At 47.3% G+C, this 17,775-nt stretch overlaps 1 protein-coding gene across 6 annotated transcripts in view; it reads left to right on the forward strand.

The window, feature by feature from the left end:
• Positions 1-17,133, forward strand: part of med25 (mediator complex subunit 25) — a 51,444-nt gene extending 34,311 nt beyond the window's left edge. For 4 of the 6 annotated variants that reach the window (XM_085969717.1, XM_085969716.1, XM_085969719.1 and 1 more), the window contains exons 15-20: positions 507-695; positions 3,752-3,859; positions 6,282-6,365; positions 9,427-9,597; positions 11,118-11,322; positions 13,326-17,133. In XM_085969717.1, coding sequence (XP_085825843.1) covers positions 507-695; positions 3,752-3,859; positions 6,282-6,365; positions 9,427-9,597; positions 11,118-11,322; positions 13,326-13,429 — 861 coding nt within the window. In that variant the 3' untranslated portion in view covers positions 13,430-17,133. The remainder of the gene's footprint in view (positions 1-506; positions 696-3,751; positions 3,860-6,281; positions 6,366-9,426; positions 9,598-11,117; positions 11,323-13,325) is intronic. The other 2 variants (XM_085969718.1, XM_085969720.1) reach the window with 2 other exon arrangements.
• The last annotated feature ends 642 nt before the right edge of the window (positions 17,134-17,775 follow it).

The following is a 17,775-nucleotide window of genomic DNA, read 5'->3' on the forward strand; positions in this document are numbered from 1 at the left end:
ATGTTGCACGGCCACAGGTGCAGGAACCCCATGTTGCACGGCCACAGGTGCAGGAACCCCATGTTGCACGGCCACAGGTGCAGGAACCCCATGTTGCACGGCCACTAATATACAGTAAAACTTACCTGAACCTACTCCTGAATTTTGCCGGTTGAGAGATTTCTGGATATTTAGGTGCCGGTTAAGAGTTTCCTGTAGTGCAGATGCTGGAAATCTGAAATGAAATCCAAAATAAAATCGTCGCGCTGCCTGCCCTGCTGAGTATTTCCAGCATTTTCCGTTTATGAACCGAACACGAAGCAATTGAAGAATTAGAACTGAAGATGTACAAATAGAAGCCACTCTTGAGCAAGACCGGGTGCACGAGTTGTAGACCTGTCCTGTAGCAGGTGGGAACCGTAAGAGCAGGGGACCGGAGTGGTTTGTCCGCCTATTGTTAGAATGTGCCAAATGCGTTCCCGTGTGGAATTCTGTCCAACGATGTTCTTGATCCGTGCTTCTTCCAGGCGGGCTGTGTCCATTTCCCACACAGTGCTCCGTGTGAGGTCCGGGTCTTGATGCTGCTGTACTCCTCCAAGAAGAAAATCTTCATGGGTCTGATCCCGAACGATCAGAGTGGCTTTGTGAATGGAATTCGACTGGTCATAACCAACCACAAGAAGGCCCAGCAGCAGAAAATTGAACAGCAGAGAAATGTAAGCAGTTTCATTCAAAATCTCTATAGTTAGTGATGCACCTTTTCAATCTACGCAAACGCAGACTACCTTTTGAGTTGGGGGGTCTTTTTAAATGAGTTTCTGTCAATTTTATCTGCTTGTAGCATTCTGTGCTGAATGCTTAGTGTATTGGTATCTGTGTGTGTCTCTGTGGCTACCATTAACTAGGAAACGCACTCGAACTCAAACAAGCATGTAGATCACTTCGTTCATGAATAACACCCAAGGCAGCAATTCTAATTAACTGACCACCTTCGAAAATATATTTTTAGGGCACGATACCCAGCTTTTAAGTAGTGCAGTGTTATTGTTGAGCCATCACGCTATCATGGACTTGTAGGACGAATGTATTCATAGGAATAGGCCATTCAGCCCCTCGAGCCTGCTCCGCCATTCAATGAGATCATGGCTGATCTGGGACCTAACTCCATATCCCTGCCTTTGGTCCATATCCCTTAATACCTTTTGGTTAACCGAAAGCTATCAATCTCCGATTTAAAATTAACAATTGACCTAGCATCACTTGCCGTTTGCAGAAGAGAGTTCCAAACTTCTACCACCCTTTGTGTGTAGAAGTGATTCCTAATTTCATTCCTGAAAGGTCTGGCTCTAATTTTTAGACTCTGCCCCCTCGTCCTAGACTCCCCAACCAGCGGAAATAGTTTCTCTCTATCTACTCTATCTGTTCCCCTTAATATCTTGAAAACTTTGATCAGATCACCCCTTAATCTTCTAAATTCTAGGGAATGCAACCCGAGTTTGTGCAATCTCTCTTCATAACTTAACCCTTGGAGTCCGGGTATCATTCTGGTAAACCTACGCTGCACTCCCTCCAAGGCCAATATATCCGCCCTACGGTGTGGTGCCCAGAACTGCTCACAGTGCTCCAGGTGTGGTCTTGTACAGCTGCAGCATAACTTCTACTCCCTTGTATGCTCATCTCTAGACCTAAAGGCCAGCATTCCATGAGCCGCCTTGATTATTTTCTGTACATGTTCATGACATTTTAATCGATGTACCTGGACCCCCCAAGTCTCTTTGGACCTCCACTGTTTTTATCCTTTCACCATTTAGAAAGTACCCTGCTCTATCCTTTTTAGGCCCAAAGTGGATGACCTCACACTTGCTTACATTGAAATCCATTTGCCACAGTTTTGCCCATTCACTTAATCTATCGATATCCCTTTGTAATTTTATGCTTTCATCTGCACTGCCTACAATTCCACCTATCTCTGTGGCATCGGCAAATTTGGATATATGACTTTCTATGCCAATCATCTAAGTCATTAATAAATATTGTGAATAGTTGAGGCCCCAGCACAGATCCCTGCGGGACACCACGAGTCAAATCCTACCAATTGGCGTACCTACCCATTTATCCCTACTCTGTCTCCTGCCACTCAGCCAATTTCCTAACCAGGTCAATAATTTGCCCTCCATTCCGTGGGCTTCTACCTTAGATAGCAGTCACTTATGAGGGACTTTATCAAATGCCTTCTGGAAGTCCATGTAAATAACATCCATAGACATTCCCTTGTTCATTCACTGCACTGCACGGGTTGATGGTCTGATTTTGCGATGGGGGGTGGTTTAAATGGAGGTAAGATGCAGATTCATCCATGCCTTCGTTACCTCTGGACTTGGCTATTCCAATGCACTCCTGGCCGGCCTCCCATGTTTTACCCTCCATAAAGTTGATGCCATCCAAAACTCTGCCAGTGTCCTAACTCTCTCCAAGTCCCGTTCACTCATCACCTCTGTGCTCGCTGACCTACGTTGACTCCCGATTAAGCAACGCCTCGATTTGTAAAAATGATCCTTGTTTTAAAATCCCTCCGTTGGCCTTCCCTATCTTTGTAATTTCCTCCAGCTCCACAACCCTCCGAGATCTCTGCGCCTCTTTAATTCTGGTCTCTTGAGCATCCCTGATTTTAATCTGGGATGGCAGGAATGACGTATGAGGAGAGATTGGGTCGATTGGGCTTATACTCACTGGAGTTTAGAAGAATGAGAGGGGATCTCATTGAAACTTATAAAATTCTAACAGGACTAGACAGACTAGATGCAGGAAGGATGTTTCTTATGGCCGGGGAGTCCAGAACCAGGGGTCATAGCCTAAGGATAAGGGGTAAGCCATTTAGGACAGAGATGAGGAGGAATTTCTTCACCCAGAGAGTGGTGAACCTGTGGAATTCTCTGCCACAGAGGGCGGTGGAGGCCAGTTCATTAAATATATTCAAGAAGGAGTTAGATATATTTCTTAAGGCTTAAGGGATATGGGGAGAAGGCAGGGACAGGGTACTGAATTTGGATGATCAGCCGTGATCTCATTAAATGGCGGAGCAGGCTCGAAGGGCCGAATGGCCTACTTCTGCTCCTATCTTCTATGTTTCTATGTTAATCGCTCTACCATTGGTGGCCGTGCCTTCAGCTGCCGAGGCCCCAAACTCTGGAATTCCCTCCCTAAACCTCTCCGCCTCTCTTTCCTCCTTTTAAGAAGCTCCTTAAAACCTACCTCTTTGACCAAGCTCTGCCCTAATAGCTCCTTATGTGGCTCGGTGTCAAATGTTGTTTTATGACACTCCTGTGAACCGCCTTGGGACGATTTGCTACGTTAAAGGTGCTAATATAAATACAAGTTGTTGGCAGGAAGGAGAAACTGGGCTTCACCTCCGCAACTCCTAGCCTGGTTTTCTAGACTGAGGAGTGGGGACAGCCAGTGTTCCCACCAAGCTGCGCAGGCCACCACTTGTCGGCTTCGCAATGGGAAAAACCGTGCATGCGCGAAAATTTGAATGGGCTGCGTAGCGCCTTAAAGGGGCCGCGTATCAAAAAAAAAATATATAGGGAACATTGGTGCCAGCATTTTTTTTTCCCCCCCCTGACTTTATTCCATAACTAAACAGATTCTTTCTGTCTTCACTACCCCATTCTGTAAATAAGGACAGGAGAAAAGCATAAAAATAAATGATCCTGTATACTCAAGCTATGGTAATGGATTTGTTTGTGTCACCTTGCACCTTTCTATTTGGCAGCAGCTCGGAGGGACGCAGCCGATGGGGACTGTGTCTATACCCAATCCAACATTTATGCAGAAGCTGCCTGGGGCAATGCCAGTGTCTCAAGGGGTGCAGCAACAACAGGTATGAACAGACACAGGTGAATGTTGACAGAGGAGTTGAGCTCGAAGATTAGCCATGATCTTATTGAATGGCGGAGCAGGCTCGAGGGGCTGTGTGGCCGACTCCTCCTATTTTTTATTCATATTCCCAGTTTATATTTCTGATGTTGCAGGGTAACTCCGTAGCGTGTTTTATATAAAGCCTGTTTCTTATGGGGCCTGTTCCAAGGGGCACAGTATACTCATTGGAATTTGAGAGGTGATCTTATTGAAACATATAAGATACTGAGCGGGGCTCGACAAGGTAGATGCAGAGAGGACGCTTCCCCTCGTGGGGAAATCTAGAACTCTGGAGCATAGTTTCAGAATAAAGTGTCGCCATTTTAGAACTGAGATGAGGAGGAATTTCTTCTCTGAGGGTCGTAAATCTGTGGAATTCTCTGCCCCAGAGAGCCGTGGAGGCTGGGTCATTAAATACATTTAAGGTGGAGATAGACAGATTTTTGCAAGATAAGGGAGTGAAGGGTTATGGGGAGCGGGCAGGGAAGTGGCTTTGAGCCCAAGATCAGCCATGATCTTATTGAATGGCGGAGCAGGCTCGAGGGGTCAAGTGGCCTATTCCTGCTCCTATTTCTTATGTAGTAAGAATAGTTGACTGATGCAAACACTGCCGATGCGCTGGGATTTTGAGCACCCTTTCATACTGAACTGAGGGTGGCTAAGGAAACCACTTGAATGTCAGGAGTGGGATGGGGTGGTTTGAGAACATTATCTTTTTTTTCCCCTGCAATTTCAGTCACTTTTCCCGAAGGCCCTGACTTCTGCTGCAGTACAGTTCTCTGGTACCTCACCCAAGTGGCTACTCCTTCATGTGGGGGGGGGGGGGGGTCTAGACACTGAGTGCCAGTAGCTGATTGACCACGGCAGGCACCGATACCAAACCCAAACCTGCCTGCACTCAATGTTCATGTACGAGCACTTTCCAAGAACCATTACGTAGCATTCTGGAACCTTGGCTGACTCGGTTCCATGTCTAGCCCAGGGGCAAAGCCGCTTGCTGCCCTGGCTGAGAACAGCGAACTCTGCGCACACTTAGGATCAAGCCAGCCCTTGGAAAACCTGGATTAGCGGAGGGTAAAGCTCCCTCTGCTCTGTCCCTTGAACATGCCTCAACTCCAACCTCAAAAGAATGCGCTTGCATTATTTCCGACATTATCCATTCTCTCGCCCTCCCTGGGCGAGATTGCTAATTTGTGCTGAATTTTGAGCAGGTGTGCTTTATGGGCATTAAAAAAAAACATAGAAGCTAGGAGCAGGAGTAGGCCATTCGGCCCCTCGAGCCTACTCCGCCATTTAATGAGATCATGGCTGATCATCCAAATTCAGTACCTGGTCCCTGCTTTCTCCCCATATCCCTTGATCCCTTTAGCCTTAAGAAATATATCTAACTCCTTCTTGAATATATTTAATGAATTGGCCTCCACTGCCTTCTGTGGTAGAGAATTCCACAGGTTCACCACTCTCTGGGTGAAGAAATTCCTCCTCATCTCTGTCCTAAATGGCTTACCCCTTTATCCTTAGACTGTGACCCCTGGTTCTGGACTCCCCGGCCATCAGGAACATGTAGTTTTTTTTTCCTGCATCTAGTCTGTCTAGTCCTGTTAGAATTTTATAAGTTTCAATGAGATCCCCTCTCATTCTTCTAAACTCCAGCGAGTATAAGCCCAATCGACCCAGTCTCTCCTCATACGTCATTCCTGCCATCCCAGGTGTCTTTTATGGGCGTGTACCCACTGCGTAGGTTCTGTCCCGAGCATAGTTGGCTGAAGACTTTTTTGCAGTTGGTGTAAGAGACGATCAGTCCCAAACACGAAGGAACAAATTATGGTCAATTAGATTCCTATATTTGTTCCTTTTTGGAAAGCATTGTGAATCTACTAATCGAGTACATTGAGCCTATAGTCTCTCGAGTTTAGAAGAATGAGAGGTGATCTTGTATGATTCTGAGGGGGATTGACAGGGTAGTTGCTGAAAGGTTGTTTCCCCTGGCTGGGGAGTCTAGAACTAGGGGGCAGTCTCGGGATAAGGGCTAGGACATTTTAAGACTGAGATGAGGAGGAATTTCTTCATTCCGAGGGTTGTGAATCTTTGGAATTCTCTACCCCAAAGGGCTGTGGATACTGAATCGTTGAGTATATTCAAGGCTGAGATGGATAGATTTTTGGGCTCTTTAAGGGAATGAAGGGATATGGGGATCGGGTGGGAAAGTGGAGTTGAGGTCGAAGATCAGCCATAATCTTATTGAATGGCGGAGCAGGCTCGAGGGGCCGAATGGCCTACTGCTCCTATTTCTTAATGTTCTTATGTTCTTGCACATTTCAACAACAAAAAAAAATTCTTTCACCTCTTTTAATCTCTCACCCTGATCGCCCTCCACCATCCAGATGTCCGGTCAGCCAGTGACCACCTCAATACCTCAAGTTCATACAGTGACGACTATGGACGACCAGCAGCGGCAGCAGAATCTGGTGAGCGTGCTGGGGTGTTTTTTTTTTTTGTACAATCCATTTCCTTGCTGAGGAACAGCCTGGAAACGTGCAACTCATTGGTATTTGTGATTTCAGTTAGTTCCCCCACTGCATGTAATGAGTTACTGTGGGGCCGGGCATTTCAGCCAGTCATAAATGACAGATCGCCTGCTGTGCCATCTCTGCTCGTCAGGAACGCCCAGGCTTGCAACTTGTGTCTTTAAAGCTACTTGTATGACCCCTGAGGAAAAGAATTAACCTCATTAGAAAAGAAGACTTGCATTTCTATAGCGCCTTTCACGACCTCTGGATGTCCCAAAGTGCTTCACAGCCAATGAAGTTCTCTTTGAAGTGCAGTCACTGTTGTAATGTAGGAAACGCGGCAGCCAATCGGCGCACAGCAAGCTCCCACAAACAGCCATGTGATAATGACCAGAACATCTGTATTCGGTGTTGGTTGGGGGATAAATATTAGCCAGGACATCGAGGCAAACTCACCTGCTCTTCTTCGCAATAGTGCGGTGGGATTATTTTACGTCCACCTGAGAGTGCAGACAGGGCCTCGGTTTAGTGCCTCATCCGAAAGACCGGTACCTCCGACAGTGCAGTCCCTGGAGTGGGACTTGAACCCACAACCTTCTGACGCGGAGGCAAAGGGCTCCGACTGAGCTACAGCTGACAATTAATTTGCCGATTTTTGAGGCAATGGAGGCAGAAGTATGTATATTTTCGTTCCTCTGTTGGGAGTGGGATCAGCCCCATAAGTGTTGGTAACTCCCCAGCGCCGAGCAGCCATGTTTCACAGGCCCTCACGCTACTTGACCATGCCAGCCCCAATATTCTCTCCCTGTATCTGAGCATGAGTATTTTATCAGTGGATCAATGGATGGCTATGGGGAATGGGAACAGTGACTGAGATTTCTTTTTCTCCTCTATTGCACTCCGCTACCACCCCTCCCACCTTCCCCAGCCCAAGGATGCTGAGTGTACAGGTAGACTATCCTTTATCCGCACTTCCGAAAACCTCTAAAAACCGAAAGTTTTTTCGTGGAGCGTAAGTCGTGCGCACGACATGACCCGAGTGGCGCCAAACATGACAGGAGTGGTCCGGGAGCTCTGCCTTTCCCTGTGAGCAGGGCAGAGGGTCACAGAGTTCCCTCCTGGGTAGGAGATTGCAGGCCGAGCCGGGCAGTGTGAAGGAGGTACCGGGAGAGTGAACCCAACAATACAGCGGCCCGTCCGATAGCTGCAGCGGCCCGTCCGATAGTCTTTTCTTCCCCCCACCCCCCCCCCCCCCCGACCTGATTTGCGGGCCAGCTTAGTGTAGGAGTCAGCCGATATCCGGCTTTCCCACAACTGGCGGCGGCAGTCGAGCCCCAGACCCCCGCTAAGTCAAGGAATTCAGATATGGAGCAGGGGGAGCCGGAAACCTCGATCTAACGGCAGAAATCAGCAGCCGTTTTGTTAGGTTTTTTTTTCTTCCCCTAGCATTTTTTTTTTAAACAGTCAGGCTGTGGAAAGAGTCTCTGTAGCTTAGCAACAGCTTCAGAGACGCTTCCAAGGCAGGGCCCGAGTGTTTACAAGCTGTTGCTAAGCAACAGTGTTTGTTGTCCGATACGGAGATGAAAACCTTCTGAAATCCGAAAAATTCTGAAAACCGAAACACAGCTGGTCCCAAGGTTTTCGGAATAAGGATAGTCTGCCTGTAGTAGTACACCCAGTCAGGGACAGGGTTGCAATATCACGCACCATTGCCTAGCAGATGCAGGTTCGATTTCCTCTCTCCACGCTGAGCCCCCAAGTTCTGGCGTATTGCTCTGGAGAGGAACCTCATTGAGACCATTGATTTTTACCTGTTGTAATTCAGGTTGCCTCTCACCTCAGTGGGGTAGCACTCTCACTTCTGAGTCCGAAGGTCGTGGGTTCGAGTTCCACTCCAGAGACTTGAGCATAAAAATCTAGGCTGACACTCCCAGTGCAGTGCTGAGGGAGCGCTGCACTGTCGGAGGTGCCGTCTTTCGGATGGGATGTTAAACTGAGGCCCCCGTCTGCATTCTTGGGTGGACGTAAAAGATCCCATGACACTATTTCGAAGAAGAGCAGGGGAGTTCTGAGGAAAAAAAGAGCAGGAAATAGAATAGATTTCTATTCTATTTCCTGCTTTTTTTCCAGTTCTGACGAAAGGGTTTCGACTTGAAACGTTAACTCTGTTTCTCTCTCCACGGATGCTGCCTGGCCTGCTGAGTTTTTCCAGCGTTTCCTGTTGTTATTTCACTAAAATAGATGATCTGGTCATTGTCACATTGCTGTTTGTGGGAGCTTGCTGTGTGTCAATTGGTTGCCACGTTTCCTACATCATAACAGTGACTACACTTCAAAAAAAGTACTTCATTGGCTGTAAAGTGCTTTGAGACGTCCTGAGGTCGGGAAAGGCGCTATATAAATGCAAGTCTTTCTGTTCAGCGCTGTGGACACAACAAGAGACCAATGGGTGGTATGAAAGGGAAAATAAATCCGCTCTGATCATGTACAATTGCGGAGTGCGTGAAAGGTTTTTTAGTTAATTTGCTGATATTGGCCTCTTAATACAGCTGTTGTGAGAATTGTTTGTGTCACCCTCTCTTTCCCCCCCCCCCCCCCCCCCAGTTTATCTTTCTGCAGTTGTGCTTTGTGGTCCCGCTGCTGACTCCTACTGCTGTGTTTCTCCCTTTTATTGGGAGAAAAGGATGGTCTGGATTGGGGATTTATCAAGACCGCCAATGCAACAATACTGCCTTGCCGTCAGCAGACAAGCGATGCAAGAATTAGAAGTAGAAATAGAGCAGTACAGTACCATGCACTGCTCCGTGTAGCCGCATGGGGATAGTAGTGTCACGTGCTGCCCCACTGCAGCTTCGGGACAACCATCAAATTTATTCATTATTTATCATTGTTCGCTTTATCAAAATTAGGCACAGCCCCGCCAACTTTTTGATTTGCGTTTATTTTTTAATTTCTTTTCCCCCAACCCTCCCCACCACCACCACCCCCCCCCCCCCCCCCCTCTGTCTCCCGCTAACAGCAGATGCAGCTTCGAGTGCAACAGCAAGCCCAGGCCGCGACGCAGCAGCAACAGTCAGGCGGCCAGCCTCCGAATCAGCCTCCGGCCCCGCAGCAGACTGGACCCCTGCTCCGACCGCCCAACCCCGGTGCTAACCCGCAGCTTCGCAGCCTGCTCCTCAGCCAGCAGACAGTGAGTGTAAACCCGCAACTGCAGATGCCCGACCTCGAGACGCATTTTTGCCTCGTTCTTTTCAACCCTTTTTTTTTTTTTATAAACGGTGGAGCGTTGGTTGTCACGAGAAAGATCTCGTCATATTGTTTGTTTCATTATCTTTTTTTTTAAGAGCAGTGGGATTTGAGTTGCTTAAAGATGGAGAAGTGGCCCAACTAAAATATAAACAAAAAATGCTTGAAATACTCCGGGTCAGGCAGCATCTGTAGAGAGAGAGAGAGAGAAACAGTTAATGGTTCAGGTCGATGTCGCCTGACCTATTGAGCATTTCCAGCATTTTCTGTTTTTATTCCAGATTTCCAGCTTCCGCAGTATTTTGCGTAACGCGTTAACAACTGTTGATTTGCTGAGATGAGAGTGCCCAAATTATTTGCCTTCATGCTTTGAATAGGTGCATGCCATAGGGCCACGTGTAAAGTTACACTGTCCACGCTTATCACAGGTGCTAACCATTTGCCATTGCCATAGGAGTTAATTACAAGGTGTCCCCTATAACATATTAAGCGTGCATATCAAGATCCTGCAAATCCATTGGCAGGATAGGCGCACCAACATCAGTGTTCTCGCTCAGGCCAACATCCCTAGCATCGAAGCTTTGACCACGCTCAATCAGCTCCGGTGGACGGGTCACATTGTCCGCATGCCCGATACGAGACTCCCAAATCAAGCGCTCTACTCGGAGCCCCGGCACGGCAGGAGAGCCCCAGGTGGGCAGAGGAAACGCTTCAAGGACACCCTCAAAGCCTCCTTGGAAAAAGTGCAACATCCCCACCGACACCTGGGAATCCCTGGCCCAAGACCGCACAAGGTGGAGGAGAAGCATCCGGGAAGGCGCCGAACACCTCGAGTTGCTTCGCCGGGAGCAAGCGGAAGCCAAGCGCAGGCAGCGCAAGGAGCGCACGTCAACCCAAGCACCCCACCCACCCGCCCCTTCAACCGCCGTCTGCCCCACCTGTGACAGAGACTGTAGGTCCCGCATTGGACTCATCGGTCACCTGAGAACTCATTTTTAATGTGGAAGCAAGTCATCCTCGGTTCCGAGGGACTGCCTAAGAGAAGAAGATTAAGCATGCTGACTGTTGCGGATAGTTCCATAAGTGATTACCCTGTATTGCCGATTTAAAGGTTCTTCATAACATCAGCTCAGTGAGAATTCTGACGGAACTTTCTAATGTGCCAACGTCCTCACCAAAACTGAATTTTTCTGTCCATATACATTGCTGATTGTTGTAAAATCAAATAGAAAAATGTTCACGTTCAGTTACTTTTCCAGAAATGTACTGTAATAGATTTTTTTTAATGGATTCCTACATACTTAAGGGCTAAGTATTCTGTCAGCCAAAAAAGTTTCCAAACTGCCCCATCTCGGTACTTTAACCTCCTCCCCCTCACCAGTCACAGAGATGTGAATATTTGATTTGCCCGGTTTGTTTTTGTCCTGTAATTGTTTTTTTTTAATTCGATGATTTTTTTTCTAGTCTCAGAGTGGAGTTCCACAGCCTCAGCAACCCATGCACCATATCCAGCAGCAAGCCTCACAGATGATGTCCCATCAGTCCATGGGTCAGCAGATGCCCCATCATCCTCCAGGACAGCAACTCCAGATGCAAGGGCAACAGCTAATGCACCAAGGTCCTGGCCAACCATGGGGCAACCAGATGGCACAGCGCCCACCTTTACAAGGCAAGCATCTCTAAAGTCCTGACATAAGATAAGAACATAAAAATTAGGAGCAAGAGTCGGCCATTCTGCCCCTCAAGCCTGCTCCGCCATTCAATAAGATCATGGCTGATCTTCAACCTCAACTCCACTTTCCCGCCTGATCTCCACATCCCTCGATTCCCCTCGAGTCCAAAAATCTATCCATCTCTGTCTTGAATATACTCAACGACTCGGCATCCACAGCCCTTTGGGGCAGAGAATTCCAAAGGTTCACCACCCTCTGAGTGAAGAAATTCCTCCTCATCTCAGTCTTAAATGGCTGAACCCTTATCCTGAGACTCTGCCCCCTAGTTCTAGACTCTCCAGCCAGGGGGAAACAACCTCTCAGCATCTACCCTGTCAATCCCCCTCAGAATCTTATATGTTTCAATGAGATCACCTCTCATTCTTCTAAACTCGAGAGTACAGGCTCAATCTTTCCTCATAGGACAACCCTCATATCCCAGGGATCAATCCAGTGAACCTTTGTTGCACTGCCTCTAAGGCAAGCACAGCTTTCCTCAGATAAGGAGACACCTACAATTAACGGGCAGATGGGTCATGTGGTAAAGGGAAACCAGTGGTCAAAATGGATGGATGAATGAAAGTTGTGTACAAGTAGATCGGCAGGTCGTGGGAGTACGCAAGTTTACCAGTCATAAAGGATCAGAACCCATCTGGGTGAATGCATTTGGAGATCATGCTAGCAGTCACTTTCTTGGCATTGAACACAACCCTAAATGTACAATTTGTCACTGGGAAAGTATATCATTGGAGAATATTTGTGAGAAGAAGCCAATAAGTACACACAGAAACTTGTGTCTCTTTCCAGAGGGAAACCATCAAACAAAACAAAGTAGAATTGACTTGGTGATGTGGAAGAGGAGCAGCGATGGAGGGGCTTTTAGTCAATGGTTGTAATAGGGACTAATCAGCAGCCAGGGAATTAGGGAATCGCCAACATCTCGTGGAGAGAAATGATCTCTCCCTCTTCCTGGAGGGTATCTAGGAGGGTCTTTTGCCAGCTGTTCACCAGTAAGGGGTCTACGCCTGTACGAAGTATTCCTGGTTTAGCCAAAGAGAGTATATATGATTCTTTTAGATTGGGTTATCATTCCTGAGCATCTGAATCTAGATAGGTTCTGCTGCACCTACCGATAGCTGACATGTGACACGGGGCATAGATTTAAAGTGATAAGCAGAAGGATTAGAGGGGAGTTGAGAACATTTTTCACCCAGAGGATGGTGGGGGGGTCTGGAACTCACTGCCTGAAATGGCGGGAGAGGCAGAAACCCTCCTTTCATTTAAAAAAAGTTCTTGGCTATGCACTTGAAGTGCCATAACCTACAAGGCTACGGGCCAAGAGCTGGAAAGTGGGATTAGGCTGGATCGCTCTTTCGGCTGGCACAGACACAATGGGCCGAATGGCCTCCTTCTGAATTTCTATGATTCTATGATCCATTAAAAGAGCCTCCTAAATGCCCTTTGGAATAATAAATACAGTACTTATCCATATCTGATTTGGAAAATTGGTTAATTTGGGAGCCCAAACCTGCCATGGTAACTAAGCCAGTGTTTACTAAAGTGCTTGTTAAAGGGGAGCCCGAGACTCCTGCATCTAATGGAGGCGTGTACTTTTTTTTTTTTTTTTTTGGTCTCGCTTCTTCCCCTTTTGTTGGACTGACTCTGATTCAGTATGTGCCCATGAACCCAGAAGAATCGGTTGGGGATATTGCCATACACCGGGGCTGCCTGGGGGTATGTAAGTCCTTCTTGGACAACAATGGTTTTAGAACAATATGTGGACCAAAATGCACCGGGGGAAACTCTTCGGGTTTGATGAGTTTTCACCTGGAGTTACCGTTTTAGTTTTTCCAGATTCAGGGCGCAAGGCTGGGGTTCGCGACCCCGCGGCTCGCACTTGCTCCCTGGTTGGTTGGTGTGTTTTATAATGTGTTTTTTTTTGTGATTTTTAAACCTGCAGGCCAGATGATGATGAATGCAGGTCCCAGGGGCCCAGTCCCTCAAGGTGGGCTGCAGCAAGGCACCAGTCTGCTGGAGGAAGAAATTCTGATGGACCTGATCTAAAAGCTTCCCGAGATTGACTTCCCTTTGCGCAAGGTGCTGGACGTGGCGTACGCAAACCCAATCTTTAAGTAGGAGACATTTTAGCTACTTCCTGACCTACAAGGGCGAACAAAGGAATTCACATTTGACTTGCTATCCTTCAACGGGGGCAATGGTGGGAATGGGCAAGAGTCTGTGTTTGTGTTTTTGGTAGATTTTTCAGAAAATCAGAGGATCGGGTAGATCAGACAAGCCGATTGCTGCTGAACCCTCTTTTTTAAAGGGACAAGTCCAGTTTGAACGGTTCGAAGGTTGCTCTGTGTGTTTGTTATTTTCTGCTCCGTGTATTGATCTGATTACTGCAGGTTTTTTTAATAATGTACAGGAAACTCTTTTTTAACCGGCATCTAAATAACCGGAAATCTCTGTTAACCGGCAAAATTCAGGCATAGGTTCAGGTAAGCTTTACTTCATATTAGTGGCAGTTCCTGGATCTGTGGCTGTGTAACTGGGGTTCCTGCACTTGTTGCTAAGCAACAGGGATGCTTGGTCTGTGGCCGGAGTTCCTGCACATGTTGCTAAGCAACAGGGAAGCCTGGATTTGTTGCTGTGTATGGGGCTCGTGTACGGGGCTCTTGTACCTTTTACTATACCTCTCTGTAATCTGGACTTTTTGATAAACCAGCTCCACACCGGTCCCGTTGGTGCCGGATAATAGAGTTTCCTGTATTTGATTTTTTTTGGTTTGAAAAAAGGCAACCCTGGTGTCTTGTGCTTTGTTTCCTTTTTTTAAATCCTCTTGAGTCAGCAGATCGGAAAATAGCCATCATGTAATTCTTGGTGTTGTAACTCGGGCTGTCGCCTTCAGCCAAGACGTTGGCAGCGGGTGGAGATTCGTGCTTTCAGTTCTGTGGTCTGCTTTGCGGACGATGCGAGTTTATCGAAAGTCTCAATAACGGGTGTCTCCCCATCACAGCGTACGCTTGTAGGTATGAAAAAAAAAGCTTTTTTAAAAAAAAAAAAAGAAAATAATGAGAATATCCTGTTTTTATTTTAGAAATTTCCCGATGCAGCATGAAAAGCTGATGTGCCGGTCAGGTGGCCAGCGCTGCTTTAACTGGGATCCAAAGCTGCAGGGAGCGAGAAATAAGCTGGGGAAGGACAATTGGGTGCAGGGGTCAAAGTGGATGGAGGTCAGACCTGAGCACGTTGAATGAGTAAAGCTTTGTTTAGAGACTCTGTCAGTCCCCTTTATCTGCTTCCATTTAAACTGCAGCTTCCAGTAGTTGCCTTTTGATTTTTAGTGTTTTTGTTTTGTGTAATCAAATATGGCTTTGATTTCCTGTCTTCTCTACGCAGCGCCTCCCACCCGCCTTTCCCCTAGAGTGCTAGCCGTGGGTCGTGCTCTCGCCTCCCGAGTCAGAAGGTTCATGGGTTTCAGTCCCACTTCAGAGATTTGAGCACAAAAATCTAGCCTGGCTGCACTGTCGGAGGTGCCGTCTTTCGGATGAGACGTCGAACCAAGGCCCTGTCTTGCCCCCTCGGGTGGTGGTAAAAGATCCCGTGGCACTATTTGAAGAAGCCCTTTGGTGTCCTGGCCAATATTTATCTCTTAGCCAACCTCACTAAAACACAACAACAACTTGTATTTATACAGCGCCTTTAAAGTAGTAACACATCCCAGGGCGCTTCACAGAAGTATTACAAGACAAAAACATTTGATGCCGAACCACATTGGACAGGTGACCAAAAGCTTGGTCAAAGAAGTAGGTTTTAAGGAGCATCTTAAAGGAGGAACGAGAGGTTTAGACGGAATTCCAGAGCTTGGGGCCTACTAGGCAACAGAAGGCACGGCCGCCAATGGTGGAGTGATTATAACCAGGGATCCTCAAGGGCAGAATTAAAGGAGCGCAGATATCTCTAGGGAGGTTGTGGGGCTAGAGGAGATTACAGCGATAGGGAGGGGGCGAGGCCCTGGAGGGATTTGATTATCTGGTCATTGTCTCATTGCTGTGCGCATATTGGCTGCTGCGTTTCCTAGATTACATCAGTAACTACACTTCAAAAGTACTTCATTAGCTGCAAAGCGCTTTAGGATGTCCTGAGGTCGTGCAAGGTGTGGTATAAATGCAAGTTCTTTATCCTGGGACAGAGAAGGTGATAACAGTCAGAGATTCCTGGATTCTGAGTTTCTCTCTGTCCACTTGGGAGACTGTACTCGGTAACTTCTGCTGTCATTCTCTCCCAACAAATGACCCTATTGTCTGTTGTGCCCAACGGGGAGAAAGCATCCCTCTCAACAGCTCCCATTTTACTCCAGATATTAAACGGTGCTACTCAGCAAAGCAGGGTCTCCCAAACTGGCAAAGTTCAGTTCCACGTCTATAAGAAAGTTCCCAAGCACCAGCCCTAATTCCATCTTTTTTCTTCCCCCTTCACCGATTTATCTCGCTTCCTCTCCCGTGGGCATTGACTTCTTGTTGGTGTGCGGTTCCAATGGGCCTACGCATCCTCCAGTACCTCAGTCGAGTAGCTGTCATTTCTGTGAGAGTATTAGCCGGCCGTTTGACCTCCCTAACCCAGGGTGCCTGAGGCCTGTTGTCGGCTCTGTACTGCGGCGCTGGCTCAGACCCGCTAACTCGGCACAGACCGGGCGTCAAACCTGGCGGCTTCCTGTTCTTTACGCCTTGTCACTTGCTGTCTAAGCCAACTGGCCCACCAGTGGGGGAGCCTGAAATCCACCCCTTCAACATATTGCATGTCGGGTTGTATGGGAGGAAGCTGAAGAAATGTCACTGAATTTACAGCGCAGAAACGGGCCATTTGGCCCAACTGGTCCGTGCCACACGAGCCTCCTCCTGCCCTGCTTCACCTCACCCTATTAGCATATCCTTCTATTCCTTTCTCCCTCATGTACTTATCTAGCTTCCCCTGAAATGCATCTTAAATGTCTCCGCGCCTTGCTTCCCATCATAATGGCAAACACAAACAGCCAGTCTAACCTGGGTCGATGTTCTTGGAAATTACAGGTGAGCCAGAGAGCGAGATCTAGCAGTTTGTATTTTTACCTTGCGGTGTGTTTTTAGAGCAATACGAGTTACCTTGCAACATTTGAGAGTTGAACTTGGAGAGGAGAAGGAAAAAGAAAAGAACATGTCTTTCTATTCAGTTGGCGATCCCAAGACATGAATCTCAATGGTTCACCAAGTAATTTAAACCATAATTATTAAATATATATATATCGGTATCATGATGCTCCAGAATTGTATTGGCTTTTTAGTTGATCTAATTATTGCATTCATTGTTAGAAACCGGTTTGTTGCAATTGTTACGAGTTCCACATTTTAACACTCACTGCCATGTGGCAGAAGAATGACACCGAGTCGTATACTGCCATACACGATTAATGTTCAGAGTGGGAGTGAAACGGTTCACCCCCCTCACACACACCACCCCCCCCCCCCCCCCCCCCCCGCAGCCTATCCCTGACTGGTCTTTTCATGGTTTCAATGAGGTGGATTTTTATTAAATGCAATTATCATTTCTGTGTAGATTTTTATCTGTTGTATAGTGGTGTAGAGATTTTTGTTTTCCCCAAATGCTGTATAGAAATACTGGAACTGTTTGTAATATGTGTAGCGAGGGATGAGAGGAATATAACGTGTTTAACAGACTCTGTTGTATAGTTTCTTTTCAGATTACAAATAAATTTATTCTTAACGTTTGCTTGTGTGTTTTTTTCCCCCCACTTCCAAGCTTCAACAACTTGCATCTATACAGCGCTTCACAAAATAGGTGATGGGGCCGAACCAAGTACCAGGTAGGAGTTGGGAAAGAGATGAGGCAGGGTCGATCAAAGGCATGGTCGGAGGGATGGGTTTTATGGAAGCTTTTAGAGGTTGTAGCAAAAGGAGTTTGGGAGAAGTGTTCTAAAATGCGGGGCTGTGATAACTAAGAGCCTTAATCCGATGGGGCAGAGGGGGGAGGGTAAGGACGCACAGTAAGTTGGAGTCGGAAGAGCAGAGGGTGCGAGCTGGGGACCGAGGTAGGATGGGGTCAAACTGTGAAGAGAATTTGTAAACCTGGACGATGGTATGTCGAGGTAGAGCGCCCAATGGAAGTCGGCTAGGACAGGTGTCCTAGGATTCTCCCCTCCTTTCCTGAAGGCACTGACTCCTCCTTGGGGATACTGTTCCACAAGCAATCATTGGCATCTTACTCAAGTTGGCCAGATAGCCAACTACCGTCCTGTCCTCACCTGATGTCTGGGCACTTTCCAGCAGGGATTGCTGAATAGCAATCCAAAATAGGAGTTCTGGCTGATTTTATTTCTCCCCTCTCCCTCTCACACACAACATTGAGGTCAC

This window comes from Somniosus microcephalus, chromosome 28 (assembly GCF_052327205.1).
Source record: "Somniosus microcephalus isolate GS21.2 chromosome 28, FLI_Smic_1.0, whole genome shotgun sequence".
Classification (NCBI taxonomy): domain Eukaryota; kingdom Metazoa; phylum Chordata; class Chondrichthyes; order Squaliformes; family Somniosidae; genus Somniosus; species Somniosus microcephalus.